Source organism: Choristoneura fumiferana, chromosome 3 (genome assembly GCF_025370935.1).
Source record: "Choristoneura fumiferana chromosome 3, NRCan_CFum_1, whole genome shotgun sequence".
Taxonomy (NCBI): Eukaryota; Metazoa; Arthropoda; class Insecta; order Lepidoptera; family Tortricidae; genus Choristoneura; species Choristoneura fumiferana.
The window spans coordinates 18,665,291-18,683,292 of record NC_133474.1 but is presented as its reverse complement, the minus strand read 5'-3'; the positions used below and the strand labels follow the sequence as shown (position 1 = coordinate 18,683,292).

General features: G+C 37.3%; 1 protein-coding gene across 1 annotated transcript; it reads right to left on the bottom strand.

Annotated features, from left to right (window-relative positions):
- Positions 1-4,440: 4,440 nt before the first annotated feature.
- Positions 4,441-16,395, bottom strand: LOC141426123 (protein-glucosylgalactosylhydroxylysine glucosidase-like). The gene is made up of 14 exons (XM_074084984.1): positions 16,099-16,395; positions 12,624-12,955; positions 11,768-12,070; positions 11,102-11,202; positions 10,470-10,605; positions 9,783-9,930; positions 9,456-9,603; positions 9,060-9,150; positions 8,748-8,835; positions 7,925-8,122; positions 6,943-7,111; positions 6,502-6,673; positions 5,737-5,877; positions 4,441-4,589 (listed from the first exon to the last, which is right to left on the bottom strand). Exons 1-14 carry the CDS (start codon positions 16,269-16,271, stop codon positions 4,441-4,443), a joined length of 2,349 nt encoding a protein of 782 aa, XP_073941085.1. The 5' UTR covers positions 16,272-16,395.
- Positions 16,396-18,002: the final 1,607 nt, after the last annotated feature.

The following is an 18,002-nucleotide window of genomic DNA, read 5'->3' as shown; positions in this document are numbered from 1 at the left end:
TTTTTTTAATTTTATTTGGTTTGAGTCCCGGCGAGGAAACGAGTTTTGTCTTTGTGCCCTTTTGAAGTTTTTAAAAAAAGAAATAAAGTCCTTTAGTAAATGAGCCAACTTAGGATTTTGTAGTATTACCCTTCAGGGCCCGGCTTATTTTTCCACACTGTATATCGACGGGTGAAAGGCTATTTGTATTAAAGCGACACTTTGGGCGATATTGAGTTATATATATCATTGCAATCAGCAGATTTTTCTGCGTCGATTGAGCTGGGTTTGGTAAAGATCTGAGCACTTTTTTGGCGCTTAAACCGGTCATAATTTGGGGACTAATTCAGAACATCGAAGTATGAAGTGCCATTAAATTTGCCAGTTTCAAGTAACATTTGATTTAAGCTATATGAGGCTGTGATGGTTTTCCGCTTAAACTGTTCTTATCTTCCTTAAACTAATACGCAAAGTAGCTTAAAACATTTTTCCTATATTTAAAGTTTACTAACAACGTCAGTTAAAGCATGTAGCTTTCCACAAAAAATCAACCAACATGTCGCTTAATACATTTAGCCTGCACCTAAAACAAATAAAGCATGTCACTTGAACCATTTTGTTCTCACCTAATTTTCATACCACATATCGCTTGAACCATTTTTAAACGATGTCAAATTTAGAAAACGATGTTGCTTCAGCATTTTATATCCGAATTTTTTTATCCTAGCTAGTCATTGCAAGCGTTGAAATATTTTACTAAAGTTATTTAAACCTATACAAATCAATATGGATAAAAATACGTTGTGTAGGTTAAAGCATAAAACTTAACTTCACTTACCCTAACTTCATGTCATGACGGTTAAATACACAATGACAGGAAATACTGTAGAAGAATTTATCCCTATTATTTCTAAACCGAAATTGCTTAATAATGCAAAGTATAAAACATCTCTCTCTATAACTAAGGTTAAATAAAATGACCTAAAGAAAATGTGCGATACCGAGAACGAGATAGTTATACCGAGAGGTTTTTCATCAAGAATATTTAAAACTTATGTGTAGATCACATTGATAACAAAAAATGCTATTTACTCTTAAACTACTACTAAGTCTCAAGCAATCTTAGCCCTTATAATTTTCCTTGTAAATTTGATGTACTTACTACCAAACTGAATTTTTCCAAAATTTTTCACTCAACAGTTTAGATTTTAGAGGAGGGGGACGCTCGACTTTAATGAAAATTCGCAATTTGTTGAATATTTTGCAAAAAGATAAGTGTATCGAAAAATTGTTAAGGCAACCCCCAATGGTTTTAAAAGACCAATCCAACAAAAAACACCCCTTCTTTACGTCTATGGGAGGCAACGAAAAAAAATTTATTTTTGTTTTTTTACTCCTTCGTCGGCGTGACTGATATGCGAAACTATAAGCGAAGCGAAACTATAAATGCAAACTTTTAATAAAAAGCCGAAAAGAAATGGTCGGCTTGTATTTTTGTTCATATAAACTTAACACAAAGATGACAGGTTCTTCAAATTTTTTTTTATATTTACACCATAATACTTGCAGTCAATCTAGTTAATTTTGAGTTTGCCTTTGAAATGTCGACAAACTTTTAATCGAATATCAGTTAAGAGTCAATGTTTCCTATTTTTTCATTTTATCGAATATTCATTACCTCGAATGATTAAAATAAGTATTTTTAAATTAACGATTTTTAATTTCTAGTTTATTTGGCAGAACTTCATTTCATATTTTATTATTTCATACTTTTTTGAATGAATTTTATTTATTTTTGTAGGGATTTATTTTTGTTGGGATCGCAGTTCTAACGTAACCTAACCAACTTTTCTGGTAGCGACTTATTTTTATTGGGGTCGCAGTTCTAACCTAACCTACTTTCCTGGTATCAATTTATTTTTGTTGGGGTCGCAGTTCTAGCCTAATCTAACCTACTTTTTGGTAGCGATTTGTTTTTGTTGGGGTCGCAGTTCTAACCTAGCCTAACATACTTTTCTGAAAGCGATTTATTTTTGTTGGGGTCTGGGTTCTAACCCAACCTAACCTATTTTTCTGGTACCGGTTTATTTTTTTGGTCACAGTTCTAACCTAACCTACTTTTCTGGTGGCGATTTTTTTTGAAGTGGTAGTTCTAATCTAACCTATTTTCTGGTGTTTTATAAGATATAAACAGCGATGTTTTGTTTTTCTGTGTCATGAATAGTTGATGAAATATATTTTTAAGCAAATAATATTTCTTGTACTGCTGTTCTAATAATTGTTTTAATAAGTAATGAATAGTCGATGAAGTGAAATAACTCCAAGAGAAAGAATTAGTATTGAATATTCTATGAATAGATTTCAATGAAATGACATTCGATAGATAGTTAATCAAGTGGCACCCCTAACTTTGATTATAATAATTATATTCTGCCTAAACATAGATACATACTACTACTACTATTTCATCGACTAAAAATGTTGCCAATTTAAAGTATAACCGTAGGAAAGCTTGGCTAGTTAAATTCTATTTTTTTTCTTATATGCCCTTATATTCAAAGTTGGCCAGATTTACTTGTAATAACAATTATTATAATTAAGCTTTTGAAAAACAAGATAAGTACTTTGTTAGTAAAGTTTTAAATTACGGAAGTTAAGTGTGATTTGATTAGTTATAATTATTATTGTTACAGGTGCCAGTTTGGTAAAATAATTAATAATTTACATACTTAGTTCCTAAACCAAACCAAAATTAAAGCTGAAGTTGTTTACTTTTGCGAAAAGTAAAAACATTTTTGATTTATAATTTTACTTTTTTTATTTTTTTACTTGTAGACTTGATTCATATCTCTAAATACTGGAGTATCAACCGCCTACATCTAAATAATTCGTGAAAAATCTGTGATTTCAAACAATCCCGTTATTAATAAGCATGTGTCTTCAATCAATATGAACTTCCCCTATTTTTTTACAAATAAGGCATATAAACTAATTTGCTTTGCACCGTTTGGCTTGTGACATGACGCTTGATTCATTTAGCTTTACTCTGAAAGATAACCATCGATACACTTCAACCATTTTACCTGCTTCTGCAAGCGGAACCTGGTGTTCGTTAAAACAATTATCCTGACTCTAAAAAGTGGCTACTTTGTATGAAGCGACGTTTATTTTAGGAAATAATAGGTTTTTTTTTTATAACACCTAAACTGATTTTGAAGCATGCAAAATGAAATCCAGTGCTGGCACTATTCTATAAATATAACCATTTGTTTTATTTCTATGATTTTTTTTCTGAAATTTTCAACTTTGATTGCTTCTCCTGTAAAATTCGAAAAATGTCGCTTAATACAAATAGCCTTTCACCCGTCGATATATATCGAGCTTTTCTAAAATCAAGGTACGCGGAACAAAACCCGAATTTAAATCATTTAAAATTGGACATAGTTTGTTGATCAGCTAAAGCTGATTCCGTGTCAATAGGTAGGTGTGGGGAGGCACTTAAGAAGTTCGATCATTCTTATTTTTTGAGTTTGCGTTTGGGTTATTGCTCATTAAGTGCGTTGGGTTAAGCTTGACCATTTTTGCGGTTTCGTATCCAAGCGATATTAACGGAAGCTATTATTATTACCAACGCCCCGCTGTCTGTCTGTCCGTCCGTGACAGGACTGTAACTTTTGAACCGTAAAAGGTATTTGAAATTTATTCTTAGGTACCGTGGCTGTTATATTTAATAACAAATATAACAATTTTAATCAGTTGATTGATTAAGTATTGTATGCACCTAAATGAGCTGTTATCGGTAAATCAAATATAATGATGGAATAAAAAGTAATACGTAATTGTTCATTATTTTAATTGCAATTTGTACGGGATCGAACTTAATTATTAATTAAAACCATTTCATTTCATAGAAATCAATCATGTTTAAAATTAGGTACCTACAATTCAAATAATCGAATATATTCGGGTTGTTTTTTAATAGCTCTTTAAATTTCTATAAGTTTTCAGTTAAAAAAACTTGTTTAATATAATTGGTGGTTTTGCTTAAATCTTAACTCGTTAGCATCACAATTCATTAATAAACTACAACTAGCAGTAAGAAAAGGCAAGATTCCTTAAATAACATAAAATAGGTAATTGTGGGTGGACACCCAAATACTCGGAAGGTTCCCTTCCCTGTACACAATCCTCAACATCATTAAAATCTTCAGCCGAAGGCAGTCTCCGTCTTAAAAATTACTGTTGGAGTTATGAATTCGAAATATCGGAAATAATTATATGCATCAGAACTTTTTTTGTACCATGCGTAATTTTTTTTTCGCGTCTTGCTTTGTCCGGAAGTAGAACGTTTCCAGTTATTTTTTTTAATGCAAATAGTTATTCGGCGCCTGGTCTAGGTACTCTTTCCATAGTAAACTTGCCACGGGCAGACAACTTTTCTTTCTTGTACTTTGTATGACCCTACTTGGACCCCTTTTCTTGTTGCTGTTGTTTCCACATCACAAAGCCTGTCGGTCGGAGGTAGGGTTTCCCGATCACATCCACGGGTACCTTGCAGTCTTTCCAGGGCACTGATTTTATCGTAAACGGCCCCTCTCCGGCCAAGGTTACTGAAAATTCATAAAAAGTAACATTAAAATAAAAGATGGCGGGACGATTTCGACACGTAGGTATGCAAGGGATAAGTCTGACATCGCGCCAGAACGAGAGGTGTGGAGGTCAACAGGAGTGGTCTTTGCTCTGCACGGGACACTAATACCAGGCTAGTTCCAAAAAAACCTTAGGTATAGGTAGGCATCTCAAATGAGATTCATCTTTTATCGATTCAAAGCGGTAGGTCCCAGCCTATACACATCCCACTGCTGGGCACAGGCCACTCAGAATAAGAGGGCTTGGCTTTTCATCATCATCATCATAATAGGAAGTGGTTGAAAAATGGTTCCCTAATTTTGAAACTAACTATAGGTAACTCACAAAATAAATATTAACTTACATTAAAACGATTCACGTTAAATAAAAGCTTGTAATTCCTACAAAATATTAGCTCAATATACCGAGTTTGACCATACAAATGATGATTATGAATTATTGATGATATCGCTGTTGGCACTCAACCATTCAAGAATGCACTATCATAGAGTTATCTTCTCTGTGACTCTTGCTATGATAGCTCTTGTAATGTACTTAATGATAAAGTCGTTAATATCTTTTTGACTAAAATTTACCTCCATATTGTTACAAGGCTCATCGTAAAATGACTCTACCTACAGTCGTTCAAAAATGATAGGGCGTGGGATGGATTGATATTAAGGGCATTTTGCACACTTTATTCCAGCCAAAAATTTAAGTTGAAAAAATTTGGCCCTCAAACGTATGCAGAAGTAGGTAATTTTGTATGTAGAGTGGGCCAAATTTTGTGCCGCTGAGTATATGTATATTAGTAACACTAACTTCGAGTTTATATTAAAATAAATAATCTGACTTCGAAGTGACGATAATACGTTAAACCTTGTCTCATCTTGAAGCCAACTGAAGCTTCGAAATTGGCGAAATTAATCGAAGATGAAACTTGGTTAAGATCGAAACTGGAAACTTTATAAACCCCACCTCGTTTAATTTATTTCGAGATGGAAGTATCGGTATATACTAGTTTTATAACTAGACACGAGACGGGGGGTGACATCAACGTGTCCAAGCTTGGCGTAGGTACCTACAGTGGAAAACATGGCGAAGTTTCCATAGTTGCAAAATACTCACTCGAGACTCCTGCCGCGAGCCTGATCTGGTTCCTGCCATCGTGGTAGGTTAGCGGCCAGTTGTCGTCAACAGCCGCCACTGACAACGTGCTCTGTGTCTCCTGGATGTCCAGGGTTAAGTTGGCGCCGAGGTATTTTAGGCCTGGGAAAATAATTTCACGTCAGTGATTGACCAGAATTTAGGTGGACAGAACTTAAAGGTCCACGAAAAAACCATATGGTCGTAAATATAATGAGTGTCAAACGTTACGCAAGTATTAAAACAAAAAATAAATAAACAGCCTGGTAAAACTTGATGGCAAAATGCATGTATTATCGGTCTGGCAAAGGCATGTTACAAACTAACAAATACCTAGAGATTTGTGATTCAACAAATAATAAAAATGACAATAAATATTATTATTTTGCTATTTATGTTTATGTAAACAGCGTATTATTAATAATAACAAAATGAGGTAACTTGATTCGGCCCGGCCAAAACATGAAACTACACCCATTATTACAAATTATTGCGCTATGACAAGCTTAGGCGTTTACTTATTTCATGTTGTTGAAGTTAATTTCATGTGTACCTAGTACCTTCTCAACTGGAAAAACCTGAACATATTATAATTATCCTCCTTCCTTATATCTCCTATATCCTTATAAATAAATCTGCTGAATATCGAGATGTGACATAACACGTCTCCACATAGTTCGTAGGTGGCAAAAGAACAATACAATGCCTAAACAAGACGAGAGCAAGAACGACAAATGGTTACTCTACCTCTGATAGTAAACCCGGACGTATCTGGAGGCAGTTGAGGCTTGTCTATCAGTAGATGATCGAGATGTATGCGGATGCCACCATAACCGAAGACAAGGGCTTGGAGGAAACCACCCATCCCCGTGAAGAAGTTCGCTGCGCCGATCTTTGGGCGACGGAGCTCGCTCCACACCTTAAATTATAATATAAAATTGGTTCTTTAGAAGATAAAACGAAAAAATACAATGAGAAAAGATATGGCCAGGGTTCATCAAAAATCTGATAACTAAATGAAATGTTGTTTCGTAACTTATATAACTCTGCGATATGTTTCAATACCCGCGTTGTTCCATGGATGGTCTATTTCCGGTGAGACAACTACTAAAAAAAAGAGAAGACACTATACCCTTTTCTCTACATAAGTCAATTCTTGTCCTACATCAATATTGAACTTTTGAATACCTTGAAAGGCTCTCGAACGTAATCCTCGTAGCTCTTGTTGAACATAGCATTGGCCTGTCCCGTGTCTCCAAGCTGCAAGTGTCCCACTGTGTGCATACTCCATGTCATTGCTGGCCCGCTACCTCGTGTTACTCCTTCGTAATATGATAAGTCATTGGCTCGCGTTGACCTAGGGAATAATAACTTTTATTACCAAGATATTAAAAAAAAACAGAGCAACTATGCTCCATCAGCTCGATTCGCTCCAGACATTTTTCGAGGTGGCTATTTAATTTGTTGCATAATACTGAAAACTCTTGGTCCAATTCCAGATACGAATATAGATACATTTTCAGGCTGCTATGGTGTCCTAGACAAGGCATACAGTATACCGTGCCTTCCTAATAATGTATTATTAATATACTATCGAACCAATTTTTTTTTTATTCTACTGGATGGCAAACGAACAAGTGGGTCTCCTGATGGTAAGATATCACCACCGCCACCAAGGGTATTGCAGATGCGTTGCCAACCTAGAGGCCTAAGATGGGATACCTCAAGTGCCAGCAATTTCACCGGCTGTCTTACTCTCCACGCCGAAACACAACAGTGCAAGCACTGCTGTTTCACGGCAGGATTAGCGAGCAAGATGGTGGTAGCAATCCGGGCGGACCTTGCACAAGGTCCTACCACCTGCAACCACCACCACCACCACTTCATCAAGATCCACTTTTCACATAAAATCACTAAGTGAAAATGACACTTAGGTACTGTGGAAACGTTCTATGGTGGCTCAGGAATAAAAAATGATTCGACAACAGATCTAACTAAACGCATTAATTTCTAATTGAAGCTATACTCAATAATAATAATAACTCGAAGTTCGTGCCGTGTGGTCCCTCTGACACTTATACTATTTAATACGAGAGTGAGAGGGACGGTACGATACGAACTTCGAGTTTCGAGTTTCGTAGTAGCTAGCCAGGGTTAATAATGGCATTACATATTCATGGGGTACTGTAACGGGAATCCCAACAGCACAGCGTCAGCTTGTTTGATCTGTTCTCCGCGGCTGTAGCCAGAGAACTGCGGGTGATAATCCAACTCTTCATCGTACGGCAGGGCCAGGCTCCAAGCTATGTCCGCCCAGGACTCGGGATCTTTAGCCAGGAAGTAGGACTTGCAGAGGCATGCTACGTACCTATAAAAGATTGATGGAACATTAAGGGGCTATTTCACCATCCATTGATTAGTGTTAACTGACGGTTAAATGTGATGCCGTCTCTATTTGTTTTGTTCGAATAGACGGAGACGGCATCACATTTAACCGTCAGTTAACACTAATCAATGGATGGTAAAACAGCTCCTAAGAGTTGTATAGGTATTTTACATTGGGAGTAGTCACCAGCTCCAATATCTGAGACAATGAAGCGTGCATAAATATCTGATACGACTCTTTTCTAGGGCCGGTAGGACGTGTCAGATATTTTTGCACGCTCCGCTGTTGTAGATATTAATGCAGCCAATGCAGGTGACCTATAGTGGAAACAAGTGAAAGAAGAAGAGAAAAATGTAAGCCTCTCTTTTTAACCTCATCAGTGCAATAATGGTTTGAGGTTGAATTTACCTAGTCACTATGAAACAAATTAAAAAAAAAAAGCGATCGCATTCACCATATCTTTCTACCCACATCCTATATGGTGGGACGCAAAGTAGTGCTGAAAACGATTGGGATTCTGAGACGTTAGAGAATAAGGCCTCCGGTTTCCAACCAGAAAAAGAGCTTGCCGAGAAACTAAATCGATCATTGAAGAATTGGTACTTACTGTGCTAAGTACAGTGAATAACCAGCGACGACATTGGTGAACACGGAGTTCGTTATATTGCGATGATCCTCGTCTGGACCCATAACATCTAGAAGAACATAATCCAATCAACAATCGATGGCAAACAAAGCAGTATCCATTAAAATGCCTCTTAGATTAACGGTGCGAGAAATATCGTGCTAGTTCCGTTACTTACGGAGCCGCGTATCTATCAGTTACAAGGGATTCATCACACCTACGGCATGTACTGCAACTCGACATTATTTGTCAAAACATTTGATTCAGGATTAATTATTGTTGGGACTAACTTACTACCAATATCGTAGAGTCCAGTTGTGTAGTTGATGACAGCGCGAGACGCCCAGAAGTCAGCGATGTGTGTTACTAAGGAACAACCTCCGTGCTGGAAATAAGGGGACGTATAGAGCTCATTAAAATTTTAAAGAGAATATAAGTAACACCTAAACTGCTGGCATTCCGCGATCTGTAGTGGAAGATTGTTTATGTGTGAAATGATATCAGTTAATTTACTATCATAAGATGCATCTATTCAGTTACTTGCAGCTTTTATTATGTTTAGTAAAAAATAAAAGTCCCGTTTAATAAGTTTAATGTTGATTACCACACTGAATGTGTGTGTGTGTGTGTGTGTGTATAGTTAGTTATATTAGTCTCAATACACTAACAAAAACCGTCTACTCGTAGTACCTTTAGCCAGTCCTCATTTCTGGTGGTAGCAAGATATTGCCGCGCTGCAAAAGCGATACAGCCAGAGATGTGTTGCTCGTACTCTGCCACATCAGGACAGCAGGGCTGCGTTACTTCGATACCAGTGTAAGCACTCTCCCAAGGGTACCTGGAGATATAGAAGAAGCAAATCATATACATAATAGTATCAGACGGGGCACGCGAGGTTCTGTGGTGGATATGCCTTCTTGCCGGATTTCGACGCTTGTCTAGGATTCTCCCCTAGATTTCCAACTCGCCATGTCTTTCAGTAGAGGTTCAGTAAAGGTTTTAATTTATCTTACGTACCTGTAGCCTTTATGCCCAGTAGTTTTGGCGAGTTGTGATGCCACGTAAGCGGTGTCCAGTCGATACTGAAGCAACTTCTGCGCGTATTGAGGGTACAGGAGGAGGATGGACGGAAACATCCATATCTCAGTGTCCCAAAAGTTGTGACCTGGAGAATTTAAAGTTAAATAAAAGACAAACTTAAAAGACAATAGACACCAAGACTATAAGAAAACATTTTAAAATAGTAAACACATTATACAAATTAGATTTTTTGGAAGTAACTTAATTCTTGGGTAAACCGAATGAGCAACACGAACAAAAATTTTTAATGGCAAATAAATGGTAATAAGTAGTGGTTATTCTTTGGGAGAAGAAATAGTTATGCTCTGTCATCATCATCATCCCAGCCTATATACGTCCCACTGCTGGGCACAGGCCTCCTCTCAGAACAAGAAGGCTTGGGTTGTACTTCGCACGCACCATTGAATTGCTTCGCAGGTTTGTGCAGGTTTCCTCACGATGTTTTCCTTCACCGCAAAGCTCGTGGTAAATTTCAAATGTAATTCCGCACATGAATTTCGAAAAACTCAGAGGTGCGAGCCGGGGTTTGAACCCACGACCCTCTGTTTGAGAGGCGATAGGTCAAACCACTAGGCCACCACGGCTTTTGCTCTATGTAGTGTACATATCTTTTATTATATTTACCTTCATAGTCTTCAAACGTGCCACCCCTGGCGAGACCAGTAGGGCTGAGTCCGAAGAATCGCTCTGGAGGCTGGTTGGTGGACTCCGAAGGCAGCGAGCTCAGGAAGTAGTACCAGATGCCGTTAATTATCTTTGACTGGAAATTAAAACAAGATCTCGTTGGTAATTTTATGAATATAATAGTATTGTAGGTCCATTCATAGAGTATCGTTGGATTATTTGCAGTAGTTTCTTTGTCAGTAGGAACTACTAGGTACTTTTTTATCGCACTAAATCACATAACAAATGATTTTTTTTTTAATAGTTCTGTCAAAGAAACTCCAGCGAATAATCTGTACCATTACTACAAAATTAAAACTTTATAGAAGGGACAATTGAAGTTAAGATTATTTTTCAACCGTTCTTGTTCAAATTCGAAACAATAAACCAAACAAAAGCAAACGTAAATACTTAAATGTAAATAAAACTAAGCTACTTACATAAAAAAAAAATTGAGCTTAACGAAATTAGTAAACCTAAATTGTACCATTTCCAAATCAAAGTAAAACCACTCTTTAAACTCACCTAATTTGAAATTGTGATAATTATTGGTTAAGTGTAACGTAAAATTATTGTTACAAAAATAAGCTTACCAATTTCAGGTTGCCTTCGATGGTCATGCTGGACTGATCGTAAAGTTTGTGCCATTCCCGAACATGCTTCTGGTACAACGCTTCTCCTTCCTCCTGCAATACTATGCAGACTTTACTAATTGATCTTTGGAATTACCATATTTGTATTTGCACTATTAATTTACTGTCAGCCGTTTTTCATGGCGGGAACGTACCTATACAAATACAGTGTTATAAATTTAATAAACTAGTACAGAAAACAGAACACACCTATTCAAATTGTTAAAACTCTAAGCATAACATAACATTATTAGTTAATAGCATAACTTTGAAACAAGCATCTAAACAATTGTCATTTCATGAGCATGTCATTGCCTTCAAATTTTTAACAGAAGAAAACGGACGCACTACCGCCTCTCCTAACTAGGTACATATGTAATCTCTCTTTCAATTTTCGTATTTAAAAAACATGCCCCCATTGCAGTAGATTGGTGGAAATAAGTCTCTCCTAAGGCCAAAAGCCCGATAGTAGACTCTCTCCTTCCAGTCTTCCAGTAACTTTACATAAATCACTACTTTACCTAACTGTACCAAATGGAACATCCTATCCTACAGATGCTACATTTGGTCCTGAGGAGCAGTCTCTACTGAAAATACTTAGGTATACAAGAAACACTCAACACTAACCTTTTACCAGCTCCTGCCTAGCCTTTGTTTTATTATTATCCACAGTCATGGCAAATGTGAACACTCTCCCTCCATGCTGAGGCACCACTAAGTGGTCAGGCACTGATGTCCAGTACGCACATACTTCGACTGGTAACGGCTGGTACACCAAGTCTTCAGACTCCTTGGTCTTCCCACAAGCTGACCAGATCATTCGTTCGTCAAGTTTTTCAGGAATTGGTGTTTCGAAGACAATATCTTCACTGGTTGGACCAGGCATAAGAGTAATTGCTATCCAGATGTCGTGATGGGTTAAGTTTGGATCTGAAATGGACGCCTATTTTAAATTAAATAGCAAAGCGATTGATGTTGTCTGATTAGGCGTTGGTAAAATGGAAAGGAGAGTATACATTTAAACGTTATATTATGTAGATTTGAAAAGGCTTGTGGCAAAAGAAAAAAAAGAAGAAATGACCAAGTAACTACATATGAGACCAGTTTAGGCCTGCAAGAAAACGGCGCGCGAACACTCGTTCCCTTTACGGCCGCCCAAATCGCGCAATGTAAGTACCTAATGCAACTAGCACGATATTTATTGCAGGTCTAAACTGAGATTTATGATCTAATAAGAGTTTTTTATTTTGACACAAAAACACTGTAAAGCAATTTTACATTTAGTGAAAAATTAAGTTCCTGTCGTCTGTAAACCATAAGTTACATAATTTTACTCGTAATTGATTATTAGCGACGCGCCTTGGCTTTGTACGGGTATAGTTTTTTGAAATAAAGCTGAAAAATATGAAGCGCCTTTGATTAGAGAGGCTTGTATATGCAATATGAAAAAAATAAAAAAGTTTAATGACAAATTATGACTCACCGGCGTAAGGTTTCGAGTAGACTTCAATCTGATTCACAATAGCTCTCGTATAGAACCTATGCGCGTATATCCTCTGCGTTACCATCGACCTCTCACGATCAACTGTCACTTTGAACACGCCGTCTCTCGTGTTCAAACTGTAGATTGGGGCGAAAGGGCGGTGAGTTAGAGTCGAATTGAGTCTGATATTCGCCCACGCTGGAATGCGAGCTCGGTGGCTTTCGCCTTTGCGACCGTTGTAGAGACCATTAAGGTATACTGTGTCGCTGAAGATGTTGGTTGCAATGTGCCCGTTTCCTATCGATGGCATGAAACGAGCTTCCGTGGGAAGACTGGAAAGAAAAGGTTTTATTTTTCTCGAATCAGCTGCTGAGGAATTGAACAGTCTGTGTATCTCAATAAGTACCTACATAAAAAATTAAAGTTTCATGAAGCAAAAATCGGTATTTGAAACGACGAGTAAAATGTGCTATAGTTAATTAATTACATATGTAGGTAATAAGCATTAGGCATTGCTTAGAAGACCTTGATCAATGAAGTAAAATCAAGTTGTAAGAATATGATAAAAATTAGGGCCCAGGATATTCGACGTGAACTGCCTGACTATTTAGGGCATTTTTTAGGATTCCGGAGCCAAAATGGCAAAAACGGAACCCTTGTAGTTTCGCCATGTCTGTCTGTCTGTCCGTCCGCGGCTTTGCTCAGGGACTATCAATGCTAGAAAGCTGTAATTTTGCACGGATATATAAGTAAACTATGCCAACAAAATGGTAGAATTAAAAATTCAAAAACAATTTTTTTTAGGGTAGGTACCTCCCATAGACGTAAAGTGGGGGTGATTTTTTTTTTCTCATCCAACCCTACAGTGTGGGGTATTGTAGGATATGTCTTTTAAAAGTATTAGGGGTTTGCTACGACGATTATTCGATTCAGTGATTTTTTTGCGAAATATTCAACTTTAAAGTGCAAATTTTCATTAAAATCGAGGGTCCCTCCCCCAAAATGTAAACCGGTGGGTGGAAAAATTTGAAAAAATTCAGAATTATATCAAACATTCAAGGAAAACTATAATGGCTATGTTTGCTTGAGAATTATTAGTAGTTTATGAGTAAATAGCAGCCTAAGTTATAAAATATACCTAAACTTGGAAGACTCCGTATAAAATACGAAATCCTTAGAAAAATATTACTTATTTTTTTCGTAATGGCTACGGAACCCTATTTTGGGCGTGTCCGACACGCTCTTGGCCGGTTTTTTAAAGCTGCTGTTGTTCATTTTCAATTCATTGTAATTTGTCATTTTATTTGGACTTATCATATAATGGACTTACTTATACAAGTGTTACCTACTACAATTTCATGGAAATCCTGCAGTTAATTTCGAAGAAAGCAATGATTTTAATACGTTACAATTACACCAAACAACATCAAATACATACCTACCTACCTAATACTGTACAAATTTTCTTAGAACTAACAAACAACTATTATGTGTGTAATGGCATGTCTTTAGCTACCGGTAAAACAATGTATAATGATATATTTTATATCCCCGACATTTACCTAAGACTGTAATTTATGTACTAGAAAGTGCTGCGCTGTAGGCATTTGCTAGCACGTTGTTAAAAGGCGCTTACAAGATAATCGTAAACCTATTTTATATTGCATAGAATTTTGTAAAATTAGTTGCAGGATCCCGTCGGGTTCGCACTTATTTATTATTATTACGGATAAAGTTTCTGAATTTAAAGTTTGTTTTATTGAGATAAATTATGCCAGGCCAACGTGAGAAAAATTACAACACTGCAATGGGCTTTTCGGGCGCTTTTTCACGTCCCAATAACTGTTTACCTAAAGTGTGTGTGTGTGTGTGTGTGTGTGTGTGTAGTGTGTGTCTTAGAACTTAAGACAATACATAATTTAAAATCCGGCCAAGTGCGAGTCGGTCTCGCACACGAAGGGTTCCGAAGCATTATCTATAAGTAGTTAGGCTTTACGGTGAAGGAAAACATTGTGAGGAAACCTGCACAAACCTGCGAAGCAATTCAATGGTGTGTGTGAAGTTCCTAATCCGCACTGCTGGGCTACTACGAAACTCGAAAATCGAAGTTCGTATCGTACCGTCCCGCTGACGCTTATATTATTTAATATGAGAGTGAGAGGGACGGTACGATACGAACTTCGATTTTCGAGTTTCGTAGTAGCCCTGCTGGGCCCGCGTGGGAACTACGGCCCAAGCCCTCTCATTCCGAGAGGAGGCCTGTGCCCAGCAGTGGGCCGTATATAGGCTGGGATGATAAGGTAGACAAATCAAGTTGGTTTTATGCGAGCCCCCTTTAACATTTATTTTATTTTAATTTAATTAATTATTTTTAAAGTGATTATGCAACTAAATATTCTGTGAATATTTCAAGCGTCTACCATTTGGCTTTATTAATATCAAGCAAAAAACGGCAAAAATAGGTTTTTTAGTATTTGTTGTTATAGCGGCCACGGTAATACATAATCTGTGAAAATATCAAGCGTCTTACTATTACGGCTTAAGATATAGAGCCCTGTGACAGACGGACGGACAGACAGACAGCGGAGTCTCGTAATAGGGCTCTGTTGGCAGACCCTAAAAAGAAATAAAGAAATAAAAGTTTTTGCAGGTGGTAGGACCTTGTGCAAGGTCCGCCCGGATTGCTACCACCATCTTGCTCGCTTATCCTGCCGTGAAGCAGCTTGCACTGTTGTGTTTCGGCGTGGAGAGTAAGACAGCCGGTGAAATTACTGGCACTTGAGGTATCCCATCTTAGGCCTCTAGGTTGGCAACGCATCTGCAATACCCCTGGTGTTGCAGATGTTTATTGGCGGTGGTGATCTCTTACCATCAGGCCCACTTGCTCGTTTGCCATCCAGTCGAATATTGGGCCATACTCATCGTATTGGCACTGCAAGCCGCAGCGCTGGATTTCGTGCTTTATCGCATTAAAAAATGTTACATTTTTACATGTTCTTTTAACTACCGCGGCTAAAACTTGTATAAAGCCGCAAGGTACAAAGTGGACAGATGTTTTTAATATAGACGGGCATGATGCATTCCTGAAAGTGACTCACTTGTCAATTATCATTAGCTTTTTCAATGTTATTATCATTTTAACTATAATATGGCATCCTGCTAATTGAATGAAAAGATTAAATGCTATTTTAACGTCCATCCGTAACTTAAAAATAATGATAAAGGATTGCAAATTACGAAACTGAATGTGTAAGGACCACTCGTATCTTCTAAGTATAATGGTGTTACTCACCGGGCTAAGAGTTACATTAAAAGTTTTATTTATTTGTTTTGCCTCGACTTTATTAAGCAAATTTTACGATTCATTCAGAGAGTACCTACAGAAAGATGCGTGGTGGAAGACAAGGATCTTAACTCCTCAAAATGGTTATAATTATAACAAAACTAAGCATAATTAATAACAACTCTAACATACCTATGCGTTGAAAAAATGTGGGGATCATCACTCACATCTTCAGCTTCTTCGACAATTTCTTCAGTGCTGTGGGTAGCTCCTCTTGTTGTCAGTACTACAGCCGCAATGGCCGCCACTGCCAAAAGGCCAAGCATTGCTGCAACCTGCTTATTTCGCGCCAAAAAATTCCACATTCAAGCGAGAATGCAAATGACTGGCAAATTAAAAAGTTACGAATGCCACAGATAGCGCGTTTTTTTTTTAATTTAGAATGATAACCGTGGCTGTCGCCCGTTGCGGCCAGCGTCCGAGCCGATATATGCGACCTGCCCGACACGACACACTTTATTGTTCTATTAACAAAGATAACAAACGTGTTACAAACAGGGTCGTCACTTTAAAACAAATCTTTTTTGTTTTATCTGTTTTGTTTAACAGATATTTTATGCAACCAGACCTTTTGGCTGTAGAAAAAAACCTGAGGGTAAACTCTAAGCAGAGTGACCTTTTTGTTATTTTTATTAAAGTCAGGTTAACGGCATTTAAAAATAAATTGCCTTATTTTTACTTTATTTACGTAAACTTACTGACTCCAAGAAATATTTTGTTTAAAAAGTAGAGCCCTAAATTCCTTCTAAATTTCTAGATTTCTAAAATGCTATTGAAAACATCTTGTTAGGTACCATATTTTCTTCCACCTACTTTATGACTCATGACATCACTCATATAGTCACAGGTCACATTCTATTTTTGTCTATGATCGGCAGCCCTCGCTCGTCTCATCTAGCAGAACCGCCTAATTCAATTGTCTCTTCCTGATTGCATTAACTCTGACGTACCTTTAATACCAACCTATGATCCGCGGTGGTCAAAGTTGGAACTAATTAAATTCTATGCAGCTATTAATGCCACTGAATACAGACAGCGCCACTGTAGATGGTTTTAGTAAGTTTGCGGCGTCGTCTTAGAAAATATCATGCAGATGAGCTAAGCTGAGAATAAAAATTAGGACCTAGGTTCGATGACCCTAGGCGTGAAATTTAAATACCGAATCATCAAATTAGTGGGTCTTTTTTAGCCAATCGTAGACTGTATCGTTTGTTTTATTTTTAAAAAGGCAGATTGTTGGAAGGTCATTCATCCCTTAATGCCATTCGTGTCAGAACCTTTTTCGAGGTAATTCAGAAAATCTAAAGACTGTCTTTGAGCATGATAGTAGGTAATTAGATGGTGTCCTCAAGAGCTCGTAGCAACTGTTCAAAGGCTACTCAAAGTCAATTGTATTGACCTACTGACCAACTTGCATGTTGACCAACTTGCAAATGCAGTTTGAATTCATTCCCGTATCTACTAATACTAAGTAATTATCCAGACGGATATTGTTGTTCTTAAAGTTGTAGGCAGTGCTTACTTGTATTTCGGAGTAGGTACAGGCAAAACATCCTTGGTCTATTTAAGTCCCGACCTGAATAAATATAGCATAAAGCGCCAAAAATAATGGGGTCCTTTTATCAAAATGACGTTCAGATACCAAGAAACGAAATTGTAAACCAGAACCAACAAGAGACTTTTCTGATCGATAGCGCCGAAGTCGTCCGTCGTTTGGTCAACTGGGGATCGATTTTTGAAATCGCGCCGCTCGAAACTATTTTTTGAAAGTGGTGAAAAATAGTGCTGAATGAAGTTCTATAAAATAACAACCCTAATTAGTCTTCACAACTAGTCGAAAATCTAATTTAATAATTGCTACAACACTACTAAATATAAAATTATAAACGGGACGCGTATCTTAGTAGCCTTTATCAATTCGCCACTAGAGGCGCTAGTGTAGCGTGAGGTCTCCGAAATGTCAAATCTCATAGTTTTGCTACTTTATTTAAATTAGCCTGAGAAATATGCGTTCCGTTGACAGACAGTTTTGTCTT

Excerpts from the sequence above, each read along its gene's own strand:
- LOC141426123 (XM_074084984.1), bottom strand. The coding sequence starts at position 16,271 with ATGTGGAATTTTTTGGCGCGAAATAAGCAGGTTGCAGCAATGCTTGGC. Across the intron at positions 11,203-11,767 it reads TAGGCAGGAGCTGGTAAAAG|TATTGCAGGAGGAAGGAGAA; the intron begins GTTAGTGTTGAG and ends AAGTCTGCATAG. Across the intron at positions 9,151-9,455 it reads GAAATGAGGACTGGCTAAAG|CACGGAGGTTGTTCCTTAGT; the intron begins GTACTACGAGTA and ends CCTTATTTCCAG.